General features: G+C 67.3%; 7 protein-coding genes across 7 annotated transcripts; 3 read left to right on the forward strand and 4 right to left on the reverse strand.

Moving 5' to 3' along the window:
• Positions 1–780: 780 nt before the first annotated feature.
• EMIHUDRAFT_195069 (hypothetical protein) lies at positions 781–2,358 on the forward strand (the record flags this gene model as incomplete). Its single annotated transcript, XM_005775109.1, has 1 exon — positions 781–2,358. The coding sequence occupies one exon, from the start codon at positions 781–783 to the stop codon at positions 2,356–2,358; it is 1,578 nt and encodes a 525-aa protein (XP_005775166.1).
• A 952-nt stretch (positions 2,359–3,310) lies between these two features.
• Positions 3,311–6,898, reverse strand: EMIHUDRAFT_95380 (hypothetical protein; the record flags this gene model as incomplete). Its single annotated transcript, XM_005775110.1, has 8 exons — positions 3,311–4,094; positions 4,169–4,260; positions 4,409–4,936; positions 5,046–5,261; positions 5,333–5,704; positions 5,914–5,971; positions 6,169–6,398; positions 6,521–6,898. 8 exons carry the CDS (start codon positions 6,896–6,898, stop codon positions 3,311–3,313), a joined length of 2,658 nt encoding a protein of 885 aa, XP_005775167.1.
• A 2,502-nt stretch (positions 6,899–9,400) lies between these two features.
• EMIHUDRAFT_447643 (hypothetical protein) lies at positions 9,401–11,841 on the forward strand. The gene is made up of 11 exons (XM_005775111.1): positions 9,401–9,746; positions 9,898–10,060; positions 10,125–10,187; positions 10,263–10,327; positions 10,448–10,606; positions 10,687–10,771; positions 10,887–10,950; positions 11,027–11,116; positions 11,184–11,244; positions 11,321–11,424; positions 11,534–11,841. Exons 1-11 carry the CDS (start codon positions 9,459–9,461, stop codon positions 11,790–11,792), a joined length of 1,401 nt encoding a protein of 466 aa, XP_005775168.1. The 5' UTR covers positions 9,401–9,458; the 3' UTR covers positions 11,793–11,841.
• A 282-nt stretch (positions 11,842–12,123) lies between these two features.
• On the reverse strand, positions 12,124–13,053 carry EMIHUDRAFT_95381 (hypothetical protein; the record flags this gene model as incomplete). Its single annotated transcript, XM_005775112.1, has 1 exon — positions 12,124–13,053. One exon carries the CDS (start codon positions 13,051–13,053, stop codon positions 12,124–12,126), a length of 930 nt encoding a protein of 309 aa, XP_005775169.1.
• A 152-nt stretch (positions 13,054–13,205) lies between these two features.
• Positions 13,206–14,768, forward strand: EMIHUDRAFT_195074 (hypothetical protein; the record flags this gene model as incomplete). Its single annotated transcript, XM_005775113.1, has 4 exons — positions 13,206–13,223; positions 13,634–14,205; positions 14,281–14,371; positions 14,514–14,768. The coding sequence occupies 4 exons, from the start codon at positions 13,206–13,208 to the stop codon at positions 14,766–14,768; spliced, it is 936 nt and encodes a 311-aa protein (XP_005775170.1).
• Positions 14,769–15,371: 603 nt separating this feature from the next.
• EMIHUDRAFT_95383 (hypothetical protein) lies at positions 15,372–16,565 on the reverse strand (the record flags this gene model as incomplete). Its single annotated transcript, XM_005775114.1, has 1 exon — positions 15,372–16,565. One exon carries the CDS (start codon positions 16,563–16,565, stop codon positions 15,372–15,374), a length of 1,194 nt encoding a protein of 397 aa, XP_005775171.1.
• Positions 16,566–17,076: 511 nt separating this feature from the next.
• Positions 17,077–18,466, reverse strand: EMIHUDRAFT_432014 (hypothetical protein). The gene has a single exon (XM_005775115.1). It carries the CDS (start codon positions 18,444–18,446, stop codon positions 17,184–17,186), a length of 1,263 nt encoding a protein of 420 aa, XP_005775172.1. The 5' UTR covers positions 18,447–18,466; the 3' UTR covers positions 17,077–17,183.
• Between the last annotated feature and the right edge of the window lie 170 nt (positions 18,467–18,636).

Consider the following 18,636-nt stretch of genomic DNA (forward strand, 5'->3'; position numbering starts at 1 on the left):
GGCGCTGGCGGCGCAGGGGTGGGAGACCAAGGTCCCCTTTCTCGACGGCGACGGAGGCTTCTTGGAGGAGCGACCGGCGGAGCCGAGTGGGCGCTAGAGCCTCCATGTGGAACATAGAGCGCTCAAAGGCCGTTGTGTGGGTGTACGCTCAGTCAGAAAACAGCGCTGTGTCGGTGCACGTGGTGTGTGCCGCACCCCGGGACGTCAGACGTGACGTGCCATTATTGTTCACTTTGGATCTCCCTGATTGTAATGTGTTGGATCAGTTGGATCCCTAGCTCACGCCTCACCCCGCTCACGGCGTGCGCCCCGCAAAGCGCAATCGTGTCGAAAGGGAAACAGGATAGAACCGGGCGCTCCGGCCTCCGGGCTCTCTTGTACATACATTCATACAAAATCTGCCCGCGGGCCAACCTTCAGAAGGTTGATCGGTGGTACTCGAGTATTCACAGATGATGTCAGCTCTCACAGCGTCGCGGGTGTAAATACACTGGCCAAATCGATTACATGCAGCCAGAGTCGTCCATCGACGTCGAGCGTGCACGTTCGCCGCAGCAGCCTGCTTCCTCGTCGGCCGGCAGCCGCGCCTTCTCGTCGCAGCCTCCACCGGGCGGCAGCGGCGGCGACGGCGACGGCGAGTACGAGCTCCGCGCCTTCTCATCACCTCTACACGACGTCGCCGGCGGCAGCCGCGGCGACGGCGACGGCGACGGCGACGGCGACGGCGAATTTGATCTGGCGGCGCAGGTCGCCTCCCTCCTCGTGCCCGTCTGCGCGACGATGGCGATCGTCGCCTACCAGGTCGATGCCGTCGAGCGAAGCATGGACGAGAAGCTTCCCGAAATCCTCCCGTACGTGCTGGACGCAGACTTGCTGTCGATCGCCACGCTTCACCGCACGCGGCGCGTCGCGCGCGTGTGGAAGTCGCAGGCCGAAATCATGCTCGCCGGTCTTCCGTCCGTTGTTGTCCTGGGCGGTGGCTCCTTCGGTTCGGGGTACGCAGCCGTGTCCACATACCGCTCGGTGGAGGCGCTCGATCTTTCCCGCATGGCATTCGTGTCGATGCCTCCGATGAAGTCGGCGTGTACCGATTTCTCCGCGGCAGTGACTAAGGACGCGTCGGGCGCGACAAAGATCGTCGTGCTCGGTGGCGTCCACCGCCGCCCTACACAAGTGGCAACGCCATGGTGCGAGGGCCCCAAGGCGGAGCTCATGAATGGCGTCGAGGCCTTCGACCCGGCCACGGCGGATTGGGAGTGCCTGCCGCCACTCCCCCTGTCCCTCGCCGGCGCGGTCGCTGTGGCCCCCGACGGTGGCCGCGGTGAGCTCCTAGTCTTCGGCGGTGGCCGCAAGAGCAAGCCGGGCGAGACGTTCGTCGTGCCGGAGGGGGCGCCGGCGTTGAACCAGCACCTTCGCACCTACCTCAGCGGTGGCCCGTACGCGATGCTGCAGACGGCGATGACACAGACAGCGCACGACGGCTCGATGGCACTGCCGACGGGCGGCGGCGACCTCAAGTGGCGTCCCTCGGACCGCACCTTTGCCCTCAAGACACGTCCGGGCGAGTCGACACCGAGGTGGGAGGAGCGCGCGCCGTTCCCCCCGTTCGACCGCGAGTGGATGGGCGGCATCACCCAGCCTGGCGTCGTCGGCGTGCGCGGCGGCGCTGTCGTCGCGGTCGGCGACGAGATCGTGCGCGTGGGCGAGTACAACTATTTGTCCATACCAAGCGAGATATTCTCCAACCAGGTGAGCGTGTATCGCGCGGCCTCCGACGAGTGGCTGCCGGTCGAGATCACGACCGCGCCCCCCGCCCACCCCGGCGCCAATGTGCACGGTGCCCGGGGTGTGGTGGCGCTCGGTGCGTCAGACGGCCACTTGGCCGTCCTCGGCGGCAAGACCGACTTCTCAGCGGTGGGGCGCAACGTGACGGCGGTGCGCTCGCTCGTCGTCACGGTGTCGCCAAGCGAGGGCGGCGCGACGGCGCAGTGGGCTGACCGCGCGATGCTGCCGCCGCTGCCGGTTGCCCTCAACGGTTTCGGCTGCTGCGCCGTCGGCCGCACGATCTTCGTCGCCGGCGGTGCGACGCGGGAGATCCACCCGCTGCACCCGATGATACATCGCGACATGCCGTCGGACAGCGCGTTCATGCTCGACATCGACACCAACAAGTGGATCAAGCTACCCACGAGCTTGCGCCTCGAACGCCACGAACCGTGCCTCGTGACCGCGCGCGTGCTCACACCCGCCGTGCGTGCGTTCGGCGAGCGCGCCAAACAGGGCCAAGAGGACGACGCCGTCAAGGAGGACTTCCACCGCGCCGAGATGGGCGCGCAGGTTGGCTGCACCATCGCATGAACGAGCAGGCGAGCTGGAGTGCTGGACGGAGGCAGACTCCATGGAGGCAATCAATTGGGTTATGAAGTTACTTCGTTGGATCTGAAAATTCCTGATATTAACTATGATGTTACGGTACTGTTTATGAGTCAGGGTATTTGAATGTGATATGGGTTTCGCCTCCTTGTGCAGAGTACAGCTGTGCTAAAACATTTGGGGTTGGATATATAGATACAAAAGTTGATCATCAACCAAAACCTTTGTATGAGAAAGACTGATAAAGACACCTGGCAAAATCAGCATTTTATGATTCTTCTACATCTTCGAAGTTTGGGTGTAAGATACCCCATCGAGTAAGAGCACTGCCCCCCTGAGGACAAGTCGGCCGCGATCCCTGTCCCATCGCCTGGGCGAGTGTGTCCTCCGAGCGCACTCGGGCCAAGGCGCGCGAGCGGGCCTCGGTCGCAGCTGAGGCGACATTCATGACATCTCACGATCGTGCATCCTCAGGACTGATAGATAGTATAACAAATCCAAAACTTGAGCTCTACATGTACATATCTGGGCTCCCGCATGATACTCCTAAGTGCCACACTCCATAAGATGCGTGCAGTGTGGTTCTACATCTTGGAAAGTACTCTGTGGATGCCTACGGTTGGTTGTGCTCAAACACCATAGATTCGTAGGTTTGGTACGGAGCGAGGCCCTGCAGCTGCACGCTCTATCGCGCCCCCTCGTGGCGTGTGCAGCACGCCGCCCGCACAGGCACAGAGGTCAGAGCACACAGTGTCAGCCGCATGTGAAAGCTCAGCAATGTGGCGGTCGCGCACACGTCAGCATATGGGGTCGTTATTGCTTATTCTTAAAACTTTTTTCGATTCTGAAATTCGTTTTCGCTCTCCGTCTGTCAAAAGCTCTCCCGCATCTCTCGTCACAGAAGCCAAAGCCGGTGCCTAACCTCATAAGCTCTCTGTCAGTCACCACTGACGCAAAGCCCACACGATAAGCGCAAATCTCTTCGCAGCGCGTCGCACGCGGCGAACGCCCGCTCCTCGACTGAGAGGCTCGCAGCGGCGGCGCGGATCTCGGCCGCAAACGTCAGTGCCGCCGCCCGCGCCGCCTCGGCCGGCGCCGCAGCGGCCGTCCCACCATCGCACATCGCGCCTGGCGCCACGCCGCGCGTCGACGCCTCGAGCTGCGCCACGGCGCGCACGAGACTTCGAATGCAGCAACTCATCGCAGCCACCAAGTCGTTGCAAACCTCCACCCCCGCCGCCGCCTGCCCATCCCCCACCCGCGCCTCCTCTCGGCGCCCCTTTCTCGAGCGCCGTAGCTGCGCCAACGCCTCTCGCACCTCGTCGCGGCAAACGCACGTGGCGGCCAGCAGCTGCGCCGGCGAGTCAGCAGGCTGAGGAGGAGCCGTGGGCAGTGCCGCCCCCTCCTCGCCGCCGCCGCCGTCTCCACCTTGCAGCTCCCGCAGCTCTCGCAGCGCCACCGCAGTCGCCGCCGCGGTTGCCGCCGCCTCGGCGGCACGTCGCTCTGTATTGCGCCGGCGACGGGCCGCGGTGTGACCTTTGGCTGGAGCGACGACGGCGCCGAGATATGGCGTGGTCGTGGTCGTGGCCGTGGCCGTGGTCAGCGGCGGCGGACTGCTGCGGTCTATCACGCCGAAGCGCTTGCGCTGGCTCCGGTGGTAGAGCGGCACGCCCAACCGCTCGAGCTCCTCGCCGGCGGCGGCGTCCATCACGACGACGCGCCTAGGGGCACGAGAGCTCCGACACGGCTCCGAAACGGTTCCGAGGGGCGACGGCGTCCACCACGACGCCCTCACCTCCTCGCAACCCGCACCGCCTGCCGCACCGCCTCCGCGCTGAGCGGCCGATGGTCGGCGAGCGAGCGCAGCCCGGCGTACGCAGGTGCCGCCTGCGGAGTACGCACGTCACATAGTGACAGAGGAGCGGAGAGGGGGCAGAGAGCCGCCCCGCCTTGCTCGGCTCGCGGAACATGTCTCGGAAGTGTCTCGGAGGTGTCTCGGAAGTGTCTTCGCCTTGCTCGGCTCGCGGAACATGACGTCAAAGAAGACGACGTCGGCCGACTCGTCCGGCATGGAGCGCAGGAGCGCCGTGTGGTCACCGAGCAGCACCGAGACGCGACCCAGCGCCTCGTCTGCGCGGGCGTCGCCGAGCGTCGACGGCGACCCGGAAGTGACGGCGTGGAGCAGCGGGATCGACTCCATCGCGACGACGCGACCGCCCGGGCCGACGGCGTGCGCGGCGACGAGAGCGTCGCCCAGCAAGCCCGCCGTCGCGTCGATGACGACCTCGCCTGCACGAAGCTCGCACGCCGCCAGAAGAGAGTCCTGGAAGCCCGCCGCGCCCGCGTTGCGCAGCCGCTTGGCGGCGATGCCGGCGTGCAGGCGCAGCGGTGGCCCGCCGCCAGCGGCGTGTAAGCTCGTCCCCTCTCGCCCGACGGCCAGCAGCGACCCCCCGGCGGGGAGGCGGCCGAGCAGCTTGGCGAGGCTGTCCGCGCCGCCCCGGCGCAAATAGCACGCGTCGAGGCCGCACCGGCGGAGCGAGGTGGCGAGCGCGGCGGCCCGCTCCTGCATGCAGGAGGGTCCGAGGAGGGTCGAGAGGGTCCGAGAGAGGCGGCGAGCGCGCGGCAGAGGGCTCCTCGAACGGCGCCCCGTCGCGGTCCGTGGTGACGTGCACCACGCCCTCGCGCGCTGCCTCTGCCCCGGCGCGTCGAGGCTCCGAGCAAGCTCCGAGGAGGGGCCAAGAGGGCCCTGGCTCCGCGTGTCGATGCGTCGCCGCCTCAACGTCCCGCGGCGGCGGCGGCGGCGGCGGCGGCGGCGGCGGCCGGCTGGCCAGCACGAAGCCATTCTTCTCTGAGAGGACTTCCGCATCGTACCACTCGCGCACCTCCACCTGTGGGACGTGTCGTGGGGGACATGTCGTCGGCATGCCGCGGCCGCGTCATGGCACCGCCACTCGCGCACCTCCGCCGCCGACCCGCTAGAGTCCGCGCAACCGCTCCCGCCCTCGCCCTCGGCGTCGCGGCACGCTGCGCGCACCAGCTCGGCGAGCGTGCTGACGAGGACCTCGTAGTGGGGCCGGTGCAGCTCGCGCGCCTGCCGCTGCACCTCCTTCCCGAGCCACCCCTTGAGGCAGCACGGGGAGAGCACCAGCTCGCGCAGCAGAGGGCCACCGCTGCCAAAGAAGGAGACGAGCCGCGCGCTCAGCGCGCCGCACAAGTGCGTCCCGACCGCGCAGCCCCAGGCAAGCCCGCCGCCGCACTCGCCCGCCACGTAGTGCTGCGCGAGCCGCTCGAGCGCGCCCTCTTGGAAGATGTCGAGCAGGTGGCACCGCACCTGGCAACCGAGATCCCCCGAGGTCCGCCGAGGTCCGCCGAGATCTCGAAAGTCGACGGACGAGGCGGCGCCGCGCCTGCGCCGAGCGGATGCGGCGGTGGAGGTGGGAGAGGTCCATGCCCTGCTCCGCATCGACCTACGGACGTGCGATGGGCATGCGATGCGCGTGTCGCGGACGAGCCGGCCCTCCCTGCGCCTCCGCGGCGCACCATCACGACGGTTGCGCCGGGCAGGGCGGCCGAGAGCAGCAGCGTCGCGATGCCACGCCTACAGGAAGGCTCCGAGAAGGCTCCGAGGATGCCCAGGAGGGGAGGGCAATACCACAATGCCGCGCCCGGCGCAGACGTCGAATATGACGGCTCCACTCCCGCCCTCCTGGCCGTCGGCGGGCAGCCCAACCCTCTGCAACGCGCGCCGCACGAGGCAGACCACCGCGTACGCCTGCGGGGACGTGTGGCACGGACCTGTCGCCGACACGGCACGGACACGGCACGAGGCAGGCCGCCGCCCTCGCCTCTGTCAGCTCCTTGAGCAGCCTCCGCCGCACGCCGCGCCAGAGCTTTGCGCCGCCCTCGTCGCAGAGCAGTGCGCTGAACCACGCCTCCCCCACCAGCCGCTGCAGGTGGCCGTTTCCCGGGTGGCGGCGCGCGATCTCGCCGCGCCAAAACTCGACGTCGGTGTGCCAGCTCGAAGCCTATAGGCAGACTCCGAGAAGGTTCCGAGAAGGTCCCACCCGCAGTCGACGCCGGAGTGATTGCTCGACGCCGGCGCATCGCTGACGCATGGCTCGCACTCCTCGCAGGCCAGCGCCGGCACCATTGCAGGCGGCGCAGCGGGACGCGCCGCCTCCGTGTCGCCGCTCTCAACCAGCTCGTATCCCGTTCCCCACCAGCCGGCGACTTGCTGCAGCAGCACCTCGCGGCTGAGGCTGTGGAAGGCGCAGGCGTCGCACGCGGCGCTCCGCTGCCCCAACATGTGTTCCACCGAGTGGATGCACGTGCCGGAGTTCAGGTGCAGGAGCCGACAGTCCCCGCGGTTGCAACGGGCGGAGCCAGCCTTGAGGCTCGCCCAGCAGATCGCATTACCCGCCGAGCAGGCGCCTGCCGCTGAGACAGCCTGGACGACCGAGCGCTTGGACTTGCGCCTCGCGTCGATGCGGGCCCTCCAAGCGGCGGCGGCCTCGGAGCCGAGCATGGCGGAGAGCTGGTCTCGACTGTCGTTTGCGTGATCTTGGGCTCGTTGTGTTGGCGTGCTCGCTAATGGCTCGCACATCGTCCTTCACCTCACTCACCACCCCACCGTCCGAGCCTGCGTGCATGCAGCGCATGCAGCGCACGCACGCACGCACGCACGCAGCACGCGCACGCGCGTTCACAGCCGCCCGCACAAAAAGAATACGTTGCGTCTTGTTTTCTCTTTTTATTACACTTCCTCCAGCCACCTCCCCATCAAACAAAGTCGTCGTCACCGCAGCAGCTGTCTACCACCTGCGGATTGGAATCCGATGGCGATGTATATCCACAGATCGCTGTGTTGCGCGGACGGGGCTTCGACGAGCCAGTCGACGAGCCAGCTTCGACGAGCCATACACGAGGAGATCAGCTCACGCCGCCTGACAAGGAGCCAAGCAACGGAAGAGGGGTGAGCAAAACGCCGAACCGCCACCTCTCTCCTCCGTCCCTCCCTCCCTGCGGAGCTGCATTCGACGGAGCTCTCCGCTCAGCACCCCGCGGCCCTCCCCCTCTCTCTCCCTTCTCTCCGCCCCTTCCATGCGCCCCTGTTATTCGCAGTGCCTGTGCAAGCCTCCCGCTGCAGCCCGCCCTGCGACTCGCGTCACCCTGCGCCCACCCCGAGGGGAGAGGGGGGCTGGCGCGCCTGCCGCTGCGCGAGAAGCGTCTGGAGCTGCGACACGCGGTGCTTCGTGTGCGTGAAGAGGTGCGGCTTGACCTGGGGAGGAGAAGCGAGGCGGGGGCGGGGCGGCGAGTGGCGCACCTAGTGGCGAGGAGGGAGCGCACGGGGAGGGGGGATGCGCGCCTGCTGCCGCGTCTTGACATTCTTGCGCATCATGAAGAGCTCCTGACCGCACGTGTCGGCGCCACGTCAGAGGGGCGTGTCCTCTGGCTTGGGACCAGAGGGCGCCCGCCATCCCTCCCGAGTGCGAGGAGCAGCACGCGCGCGGCGCGTCCCGGGCGATTCGCAGGCGGGTGAGCGCGCCTTCTTCGCGTTGGAGATCTCCTGCAGCAGCTCCTCCTCGGTCAGGCCCTTGGCGTCGGCAAAGGACGGCAAGGCCATGGAGGGCGACGCGGTCGCACGGACCGCGGCGGGCGGCGCGGAAGCAAGCGAGAGCGCGCCGGGCGCGCGAGCGGGCGCCCTCAGCGCAGCAGCCGGGGATAGCAAGCAGAACAGGGCGAGGAGGAAGGAGCGCATTCGGCGGCGTGGAGACTCGAAGAGGCTTGGCAGTATGCAGTGATAGAGCTCGCGGGCGAGGTGAAAGAAGAATTACCCGCGGAATGGCGACGGCTAGCAACACACCTTCCTGAGGCAAGGAGGAGACGCGGGGAACTGAAAGACTGGGACGACTGGAAACAAGAAGACAGTGAGCCACCACAGGCGTCGTTGGCGCACATACTGAGCGGCAGCTGCGCTGGAAATAAGGAAGAGGCGCGTCACTTCATGCGGAAGCTCGACAAACACAGAGAAAGAAGAGGACGGACATCAGTGATGACGAAACAGAAGCTAGCGCAGAAGAGAGCAGGGCAGACCCGGGGACTGGGGAGCCGGAGCGGACGGCATCGGCCGCCGAGGGAACGTTGGGAAGAGGCACGAGGAGGGCGGCGACCTCAACCGACTATGGAGGACCCGTCACCAGACGACGCAGAGCAGACGACGGTGAGGCGGAGCAGACGCGCAGGGCGAGACGAGGGAGGGAGCAGGATGTTGCGGAGATCAGCAGGAGGATGTACGACGAGATTAGGAGCAGCAGGGACCCGAGGGACCATGTGGAAGACGGCTAGTGCTAGTCCCCCATCGGGAGGACGACCCCGGCTAGTCGCCGACCACACCCACAAAGAACCCTGCACAAAGACCGCAGGGCGGGGACCTGTTCCTTTTTACCCATCTCCTAGTAGAGGTGTCCGTTTTATTTATTTATTTAGGGGTGGGAGAAGGACAGGGTCCCCACCTGCACGAGCAGGATCTTGGAAGGACGATCAGGGACACAGGGGAACGTCGAAGGGGAACGGGAGCGGGGAGCGCATCGCGACACGGAGGGGGGCTGGGCAGGGTTCACCCACACGACAGGGTCCCAGGAATTCCCCTCTCGTATAGGACAGGTTGCACCCGGCGGCACCGGGGGCAGACGCGGGCCTCCTACCTGGTTGCGCTGTCCTAGTTCTCCTGCCTGCTCCCGACAAGGGACAGCGACAGGCTCGCAGCACGGTGGACTCCCTATTCCCTGGCGATCTCTCTCGACTAGCGACCTTCCTCCGGCTTCTCACTGGCAGTCTCTCACTATCACGGGCACACTGACAGCGGCGTGTAAAGAAGGTGGGAAACGCGAAATGAATTTCTTTCAGCTCACAGCATTTTCCTTCCGCCGCGCCCCGCCGCCCGCCTGCGCCTCCGCTGTACACTGGGCTGTACACAGTGATTTTCAGGGCTGTTGGTCACTGGGCTGTACACTGGGCTGTACACTGGGCTGTCTTACGTGACTGCCGCCGTCTCTCACTGAGTCTGCGTGAAGAAGGCCAAGTCGATGGCGGAGGAGGATTTCCCGGCGGAGGAGTGCCCAATATGCATGGGCGCCCTCGTCGACCCATGCCGCACGCGATGCGGGCACATCTTTTGCAGCGAATGCCTCAAGCAGTCCTTCCCGGCAGAGACAGCAGCCGGCAGATGCCCGCTGTGCCGCGGCGCTATCTCGCTCTTCTCGACAGTGTCGATCGCCACAGAATCTGCGCTCCGCCCGCCCGCCGTCTCCACCATCTTTGGCACCACCTTCCTCCAGGGCGGAAGACCTGGCGTCGCCTCGTATCACTTTGAGGTGCCGCCTGTGAGACGCTGCCGAGAGCCTCCCGGCACCCAGAGACTCTTCCCCAATCTGCTCTCGAGGCCGTTCCAAGACGCTTGTGAGGCCACGCTCTTGCTGAGGCGCAGCCACCGAGTTGATTGACGATTGACTGTATTGTTTTGAGGCGCCGGACGACTGCTTCATCTCGTACGAGAGTGCTCCTGCCGCGTGGACGCTCGACGACGGCTCGCGCCCGCCGCCGAGGAAGCCCTTCCTCGGGCCAAGTTACGACGCCGCCTCGCGCACGTTTACGGGCAGCGTCGATTGGAGCGGCGGCACCATCAACGGTGACAAGGCGAGACGGCTGTTCTTCTCCTCCTTCGTGCTTGCTGAGAGTGCCGCGCGGGTTAGGCGGCGACGCGAGGTGGGAGTACCGGCTGGTCTTCTCCGAGTCGATGAACGTCATCGAAGGAGGCGGGGCTCGGGGGTGGCGCGGCGGCGGCGGCGGCGGGAGGCTGCCTCGGACCCCTCTCGGACCCTTCCTCACAGGCGGCTCGTGGTGCTACGGCGAGGACGGCGGCCTGCGCGCCCACCGCACCTTTCCAGACAACCTCGTCTACTGGCGCCGACCCGGCCTCGCCCCCCGAGGCCTTACCCTTCCCTCCACACCTCCAGCTATGAACAGGCGCGCCCTGCCCGCCGCCTCGTCCCCTCGCGGCCTCTCCTTCCTGCAGGGCAGCCGCGTCGGGCTCGCGTCGTACCACTTTGGACCCAGCGGCGACGGCGCCGAGGGCAGCCACATCTCGTACGCCGCTGCGGACCCCTCGTGGCGCCTCGACGACGGCAGCGCGCCGCCGCCGCGCGTTCCTTTCCTCGAGCCGACCTACGACGCGGTGACACGCGCTTGCCGCGGGGCCCACAAGCCCGGCGAATCTCGGCGGATCTTCGGCGGATCTTCGGCGGTCCCGGCTAGGCGACGCGCACTTTCCGCGGGTCCGTCGACTGGTCGCCGACTTCGTTCCACGGCAGAGAAGGGGCTGGAGTGCCCGGCGGGGGGCGTGGACGGCGTCTCCTCACGACGTGGCGTGCGTGAGTAGGCGCGCGGCGGTGTGAGGAGCGATGGGCTTCCGATCTCGGCGCATCTCGGCGCATCGCGCGGCATGTCTCGGCTAGGCGACGAGCGGTGGGAGTACTTGATGACGTTTAGCGAGTCGTTTGACCGGATCGCCGACGGGAGGCGCCGGAGACACCTCCACAGTCGATCCACAGAGCCCACGACATGTCCACGGGACACGTCCACGGCGTGTCCACAGGGTGAACGCTTTTCGGCCCGGGGGCGAGCCCGGCGACACGTGCCGCTTCAGCCTCCCCCCCCGCTCGCTGCTGAGCGCGCTCGGAGACCGGTCGAGCGGGCCGCGCCCCCAGCGCACCACTTGCCTCCGGTCTCCTCACGCCAGCATCTGTGCACAGGTTCAGCGGCATGCTCTTCCGCGGCTCGTTGAGCTCGCTGCTGTACGAGCGGCACGACGAGGTGCGCGTCGAGAGGGAGGAGTGATGAGCTCTCCAAAGACGCAGCGCAGCACAACCTGCGGCCACACTGCCCCAAGGCGCGGGCGGAGATGGAGGCGCTGCTGCGAGCGCGGCGAGCGGTGCGGCGCAGCAGCGAGGCGGCGGAGCAGGCCGCTCGCCTCTTTGCTGGTGCGGCGGAGAGGCGCGCCTCCGAGGTCGTGAGATCCGTTCCCCGTAGCCCTCTGCTGCGGCTAGAACTCGGAGACGCTCGGGCGCCCCGCCGACTGCGGAGCCGCCCTCGTGTTCTCTAGGCGCCTCTCCCGCCGCAGCGAGTTGCGCCTCGCGGCGGCTCTGACACAGCTGCGTGTGGCTGATGGGAGCGCGGGTGGCGGCGCTGGCTTTGGCGGTGGCAGCCGTGGCGGCGTGGCTGGGGAGGCGCAGGCGGAGGGGGGCGGCGGCGAGGAGCAGGCTGACCAGCAGCACTCTCACCAGCTCCAGGAGCAGGCCGAGGGTGCGGTCCAAGAGGGAGCGGATGAGCTGGGCCTGGGGGAGGCCACTCAGAGTTTTTAAGAGACCGGGCGGTCGCAACGTGCTAAGACGTGCAAAAGCAAGTAAGAGCAACGCACCAAACGCACCAACGGAAAACGCCGTTGCCACCGCACGGTTCACTCCGCTATTCAATTCCATTCTCTCTTCTCACTGCGCGGTCATTGACTGCGCGGTCCCCACACGCTCTCCACAGAGGTCTAAGAGCGCGCGACATGCACACGGGCTGGCCATGCGTGGCTGTTGGAGGTCTGCAAGTATCGGCCGAAGCGCGCAGCCCCTGGCCACGAATCGAGCTTCGAGGGCGCGGTCGTCAGCGGGCGCCGATCTTGAAGCAATCTCATCTCACGGCCCCTCAGAGCCCGATCCAGCTGAGCACTCCGCCGCTGCACAAGTCGGCCATCGCGCCGTGCTCCACGGCGTCGGCGGCGTCGCGGCCAAGACCGCGCAGCCGCTGCAGCACGTCGCTCAGCTGCCACGGCACTGCGGCGCCGGCCAGCGACTCGGCCATGTGCGCGTGCGTGTGGCGCAGCGCCTCGGGGAAGTGCATGAGCGTGAGGCCGGCCGTCTGCATCTCGGCCCACAGCTCGCCGAGGGAGCGGAGCAGCTCCGCGTGCAGCAGGTCGAGCAGCGGCGCCTCCGGCCTCAGCTCGGCGGCGAGGCGCAGGAAGCAGCGCAGCGTCGGCGCCGCGCACAGCGGCTGGGACGAGGCGCCGTCCGGCAGCAGCTGCAGGTGCGAGCAGAGCGCCAGAGTCACCGACAGCGAGGCGGCCGCCAGCGGGAAGGGCGCGTGCGAAAACTTGGCCGCCGCCAGCACCTCGGCGCTCCCCCCTCGCTCGACAAAGAAGAGGAGCTGCCTGAGCCCGAGCGCGCCGCAGCCGCGGAGGTCGCGCGCGGGGTCCTCGCACTGGAAGCCGAGCGTCACCCAGCACGGCGAGACGGACCGGAACTCGCCACCAAACCGCTGCCGCTCCCAGATCGAGCGGAGGAGCCGCTCGTGCCGCGACGGCTCGTACTGCTCCGCCGCGTCGTCCCTCAGCTCGCGGAGCAGGCGCTGGTTGCTCGCCTCGCGCTGGTCGTCTGCCGGCCGGGCCACGCGCGGCGCCGGCTTCTTTGAGCGCCACCGCAGGCTCGCCGGCGGGTTGTGAGGGCGGAGCGGGCGGCGGGCCGAGCCAGCCTTCTTCGCGGGCGAGGCGCCGAGCGGCGAGGCGGCGAGCGGAGAGGAGGCGCCGAACGGGACGTACCCCGACCCGGGGCTGGCGAGAGCGAGGGGCTGGTAGGACATTTTCTCCGTCTGGACGCGAGCGAGCGGTTTAGCGCCCCAGCAGGCGGGCTGGGCAGCAGTGCAGAAGGTGCAGAGCAGAAGCAGACCGAGCGGCACAGGCGATTCAAAACGGGCAATTTTTTCTTTTTTCGGGGGCCTTGAGGTTTCTGGCGATGGGTCCCGACCTCGGCGTATGAAAGAATCCTCAAAAAGAAGGTGCCTACTCTGTCGGGAGGTGTGGCAAAGACCAAGACGCCACTAAAGTAGCTCCGCGATGCCGTTCGAGGATCCTGCTTCAAGACTCCCTGACGCGCAAGAGCCCGAACCCTGGAGCCGGTTCGCGCGAACGACCACAAGCCACTGGACAAGCCACTGGCCCACTGCCACATTGGAGCTCGCTTGCCGCCCAAAGGAGGGGCCTGCGGCAGCAGGCTCGCCGGCGCCGCCGGCGCCGCCGGCGCCGCCGGCGCCGCCGACGCCCTCGCCCGCCGCGGCCGACGGCGCCTGCGCCCGCGCCAAACGGCTCTGCCTCAAGCACTTTCTAGTCCTCGGCCTGCTCCTCGCGATCGTGGCCGGCGTGACGGTCCCCGCCGCGGGCTAGGCGGTCGCCTCGTGGAAGGCGTGCAGCGGCCTGCTCGGCTGCGTCGGCGTCGTGCAGACCGTCTGCGTCGTCGTCATCTTCTTCATCTCCGGCCTGACGCTCAAGACGGACGAGGTGAAGCGCGCGCTCACCTCGTGGCCGGACGCGCTCTTTGGCGTGGTCTCCATCCTCCTCATCACGCCGCTGCTCGCGCTGCTCCCCACCCGGCTGCGCTTCCTGCCGGCCGAGTTCCAGGTCGGCTTCCTTCTCTTCTGCTCCATGCCGACCACCATCAACTCGGGCGTCGCCCTCGTCGGCACCGGCCGCGGCAACGTCGCGATGGCGCTGCTGCTGACGCTCGCGTCGAACCTGCTCGGCGTCTTCACGGTGCCCTTCTCGCTCTCGCTGCTGCTGCAGGTCTCGGACGTGCGGATCGACGCCTCGCCGCTGCTCGCCAAGCTGATGATGATGATCCTGCTGCCGCTGCTCCTCGGCAAGGCTGCGCGAGACTGGTCGCCGCGCCTGCGCGAGCGGCTCAAGCAGAGGAAGCAGCTCGTGTCCAACGGCTCGTCGCTGCTGCTCTGCCTGATCCCGTGGATGAAGCTGTCGCAGAGCGAGGCGGCGCTGCGCCCGCTCCCCCGCCCGCGGCGAGAGGCACGCGCGTGAAGACGCGAGGGCGTGGGAAGACAGGCGGCGCTGCGCTCGCTCTCCGGCTCGGAGTGCGCCGCGCTCTTCGCGTGCGGCGCCGGCGTGCACGCGGTCTACCTCGCCTTCAACTTCGGCGCCGCGCACTGCCTGCTCGGCACGCCGCTCGCCATCAAGAAGGCGCGAGATCGCCCCGAGACTATCCGAGATCGCCACTCTCCCTGTCAAGAAGGCGTCGCATCGCGATCCTGAACAGGCGATCGTGATCATGGGCTCGCAAAAGACGCTGCCGATGGCGATGACGGTCCTCTCCTTTTTCCCGCCCTCCTTGGGCGAGCCCGGTCTAATTGCGCTGCCCTGCATCGTCTCGCACTTGCTGCAGATCTTCGCAGACGCCTTCCTCGTCGCCAGGCAGCCGAGATGCCGCCGAGATGCCGCTGAGATTGAGATCGCAGACCGTCGTACACGGCTCCCTCGTCGCGAAGCGGTCGGCCACCGCCCCAGGCCGTGACAGAGGCGGAGCGTGCCAGGATTGCTGTAGGTGGGCCGCCGCCACCGAGGCCACGCCGCCGGTGGCGCTGCTGCGCAGCCGCGGCCGCGCGCGCTGCCGCCCGTGCCGGCGGCGGGCGGAGGCGCTTATGGAGGAGCGGCCTACACTGGGGACCGTGCATGCCTCCACCGCGGGCAGCGCGGGGGCGCAGGGCGGCGCGCTCCCGCGGGCGGCGGGCGCGCTTGCCGGGGATGGGGGGCACGAGCAAGCGCCTGTGTGATTGTGAGCGCAGCGCAGTGAAACTAAAAAATCGATTGGTCGTGATTCATATTACTTTTTAAAGCCGTACGTCGGTAAACATACGCACATATTTTACAGCAGCTTGCGCTCTCTGTCCTCTCTGTCCTGAACTCCTGTCTGGTGTGTCTCCTCTGAGAGCCGCCGTGCGCCGAGCTGCGAGCACGGAGCAGCCCGCGTTGTGTGAGCGTTGTCACCGAGCCGTTTAGTCGTCCCCTGTCCATAAGTCGACGGCGTATTTAAAAAATGCAGCTGCAGGGCGAGCGCTAGGGCGCAATCAAACACCCCGGAGCAGCATGTCCCGCCGCGGCCTCTTCCCACGCGACCTCACCCCGCCGGCGGCTCGCGCCGGCGCTTCCTCGCCGGCTGCTGCTCGCCAAAGCCGCGCCGCGCGAGCCAAGTGGCGCACCTGTCCGTCCACCCGCCGCTCAGCCCGAAGCCGTGCTCCGACAGGTCGCGGTGCACGTAGACGTGGGGCACCTTCTCGCGGGCGAGCAGCCGGCGGTACGGGTCGGTGTGCTCGGCGGACGGCGCGATCGTGTCGGTGGTGGATGCGACGAGGAAGGTTGGCGGGGCGCCAAACGGCGCGTCGCCTGCGCCGAGCAGGTTGTCGGTCCAGCCCTGCAGCGACGCGGCGCGCTTGTGCATGCAGAGCGCATCCTCGTCCTCGACGATGTCCCCGTTTGCGGCGCGCGTGAACCCGGACTCGTACGGGTCCGCCCACGGCCGCGGGTTGATGGAGGGGTAGGCGAGCACGGCTGCGTCGAGCGGCTGCGCGAGGCCCCTCGCAGCGGCGCGCGCGGCCAGCGCCGCCACCAAGTGGCCTCCGGCGGAGAAGCCGACCGCAGCCACCGGCCCCGGCCGCCGCCTCCTCGCCACCTCTGCCGCCGCCTCAAGGTCGTCAAGCGCCTCCTCGAGGCCAAACGCAGGCAGCGTGCGGTACCGCAGCACCAGCGCGGCGATGCCCATCCCCTCGAGCCAGCGCACCACCGGCCACGCCTCGTGCGAAGCGAGGAACTCGTAGTTGCCTCCCGGCACCACTATCACCGTCCCCGGGCCGGGCAGCTCGAACGACGGCGGCAGCAGCGCCGCTGGCAGCCGCGGGCCATGGAAGAGCGCGTCGTGCCAGAGCGCCGGGAGGCGCGGGCGCCCGTTGCAGGCTCCGCACACGAGGTAGAGCGAGTCCTCCTCGTCGAAGCAGCGGCGGCAAAACAGCGCCTGCGAGCGGCGCGGAAGCGGCGCCTCGCATTCGTTGCACTCGGGCTGGCCGTCGATCACCGCGCCCGCAAAGAGGCGATTCGTGACGGGTTGCCAGCGGAGGCGGTGGCCGTCGCCACAAAGGCGCACGGAGCCGCGCTCGGCCGTCTGCAGCACCCAGCACGGCAACTTTTTCCACTCGCGGCGCGGAAAGAAGGGGCGGCCGGCGCCGCGATGCGAGAGGAGCGCGCCTGATTGGTCGACGCGGAGGACCTTGATGTGGCCGTGGCGGGAGGAGGAGCTGCTGGAGCCCGAGGCGGGCATTGCGCACGGCCGCGGGAAACGTGCGCGCAAGAAGCGTCCCAAGAGAGTCTACCCGCCCCCCCCCGGGCCGAAGAGCCAGGCAGCCAGCCCTATCCGCGCGGCGATGCGCCCTGCCCCGTCGCTTTTGCAAAATCCTGCAAAGGTGGGGACGTGTCTGTCCTCGACCCAGCCCTAGCTTGGGATGTCCATTTATTTCTCGCTCGTGCGTCCTTGGAACTTGGCTAACCTCCTTTCACCTCCTTCCTGCTCTCCTATGCCACGTGGCTGTGTGCGTTTGGGTTTCTATGTTTGCGATTTGGATTTTGGATTTTCTGCTGCACTTTGTTTATTTATTTATACGAAGAGAACATTTGAGCGGCTCCGGAGTTCACACTCGTGTCAAACCCTCACCAACTCGCCCGTAGCCCTTTCTCGGGGCCGCGCTTGCGACGCGCCGTCGTTTTATGGTAATTATCGTTACGTTCTTTCTCTCAATGATTATCAATGGACAATGCCCCAGACTTGAGCACTTGAGCACTTGATAGGGTCGATTCCGCATGGTACGGGACCCCTCCGATCGTCTCGCCCACCCTCGCCCCAGACTGACTGTGTGACCACGTTCAAGACCTATCACTGTCGTCACCCCGGGGTGTGCCGGCTCTTTTGCCACGCGCCAAAGGCCTGCCCGACGTGGCGCTTCACGCTGACCTTCACCTGCTCGCGCGCCGCGGCCTCGTCGGCAACGGCATCGCCGGTGGCGAGATCGGGGTCGGAGAGGACTTCGGCGCATAGCCGCTCGGCGAGCTTGTTCAGCGCCTGCTTGCCCTCGGCCTCGAAGGTCACCTCCAGGGCGTCGAACTTGGTCAGGGCGGACGCGATCGCCTGCGCGACAGCCTCTGTGTCGACGGCCGCTTGCCTCGCCTCCTTCTTTTGCTTCGTGGCCGCGGGCGCACGCGCGCTGTCGACGTGCGTCGAGACGGCGTGGAGGTTGCCAATCATCTCGTGGATCGACTGATCGATGAGGACCGCCTTGCCGCCGGCGCCGTTGGCGAACGCCTCGAGAAGCTCGGTCAGCTCGGAGACTGCGGCCGGCTGCGGCTCGCGTGAGATCTTCCACTTGTACGCGGAGCTCCTGCCGGCCTTCTGGATGCTGAGCACGAGCCCCTCGCCGTGCTCGCCAGTCATCCATGCGCGCTGGCTCGAAATCGCTTCACAGAGCGAACCAAAGGCCACTGTCGCAATGACAGGCACTCGGTGGCGCCTGAGCACCTCGCCAAAGGCCTCGTTGTTGCCAATTCGAACAGCGCGGTCGCCACTGAGAGTGCACGCGAGTCCCGACGCAGACGCGGCTGTCGCGTAGGCAGCCGCGACCTCCTCGCTCGCAAACTCGAGCACCGCGCCAAACGCCTGCCAGGACTTCGCCAGGCCGTTTGCCTTGTAGTTGAAGAGCCCGACGTTGCACATGAGCTCGCCGTAGATCGCGGCACGCACGGGCTCAGTGCCAGTCTCGCCGGTGGCGAGCGAAACGAGCTCGCCGATGGCGGCGTCGACGTCCACCTCACGCAGGCTGGTGAGGTCGCACCTCTGGTAGCTGGTGGCTGTCTGCTCAATCGTGAGGCGACGGCCGAGCAGTGTGCCGCATCGCAGCTTGCCGACGTTGGTACCGTCGAGCTTCTCGGAAGCAGCCACAGGGCACAGCGTGCAAAGACGGTGGAGGGATTGCCGATACCCGCCCTTAAGCGTAACCTTGCCGTCGAGCGGCGAAGGTCGCCCTCGGCGGCGCCGCTGGATGACAGTCGCGGCAAGCTCGGCGACTTGGAAGAAGCGGGCGATCTTGGAGCACACCGCCCTGGGAAGCTGCTCGATGGAGGGCCAGGTGAGCGTGTTGCGCTCCTCAGCCATCGTGGCGATGGAGGGTCAGGGTGTTTTAGGTTCGTTGCCTGGATCGTTGCCTTGGACGTGTCCTGGCCGGGTACCTAACGGGGAGGACAAAAGAGCAGAACTCGAGCAGATTGTCCGCCACAAGCCACTGGGGCAGACCAGTTAGAAAGGCTTTATCTAGCTGAGCGGCCACCTCTCAGACAGGAAGTTA

The sequence above is a fragment of the Emiliania huxleyi genome (assembly GCF_000372725.1).
Source record: "Emiliania huxleyi CCMP1516 unplaced genomic scaffold EMIHUscaffold_3, whole genome shotgun sequence".
Lineage (NCBI taxonomy): Eukaryota > Haptophyta > Isochrysidales > Noelaerhabdaceae > Emiliania > Emiliania huxleyi.

What these genes read in the sequence shown, in the direction of transcription:
- EMIHUDRAFT_447643 (XM_005775111.1), top strand. Translation starts at nt 9,459, where the DNA reads ATGGCGGAGGAGGATTTCCCGGCGGAGGAGTGCCCAATATGCATGGGC. An exon ending in TCGCCTCGTATCACTTTGAG is followed by an intron (nt 9,747 to 9,897) that starts GTGCCGCCTGTG and finishes TATTGTTTTGAG; the next exon opens with GCGCCGGACGACTGCTTCAT. An exon ending in TTTGCTGGTGCGGCGGAGAG is followed by an intron (nt 11,425 to 11,533) that starts GCGCGCCTCCGA and finishes CGTGTTCTCTAG; the next exon opens with GCGCCTCTCCCGCCGCAGCG.
- EMIHUDRAFT_432014 (XM_005775115.1), bottom strand. Translation starts at nt 18,446, where the DNA reads ATGGCTGAGGAGCGCAACACGCTCACCTGGCCCTCCATCGAGCAGCTT.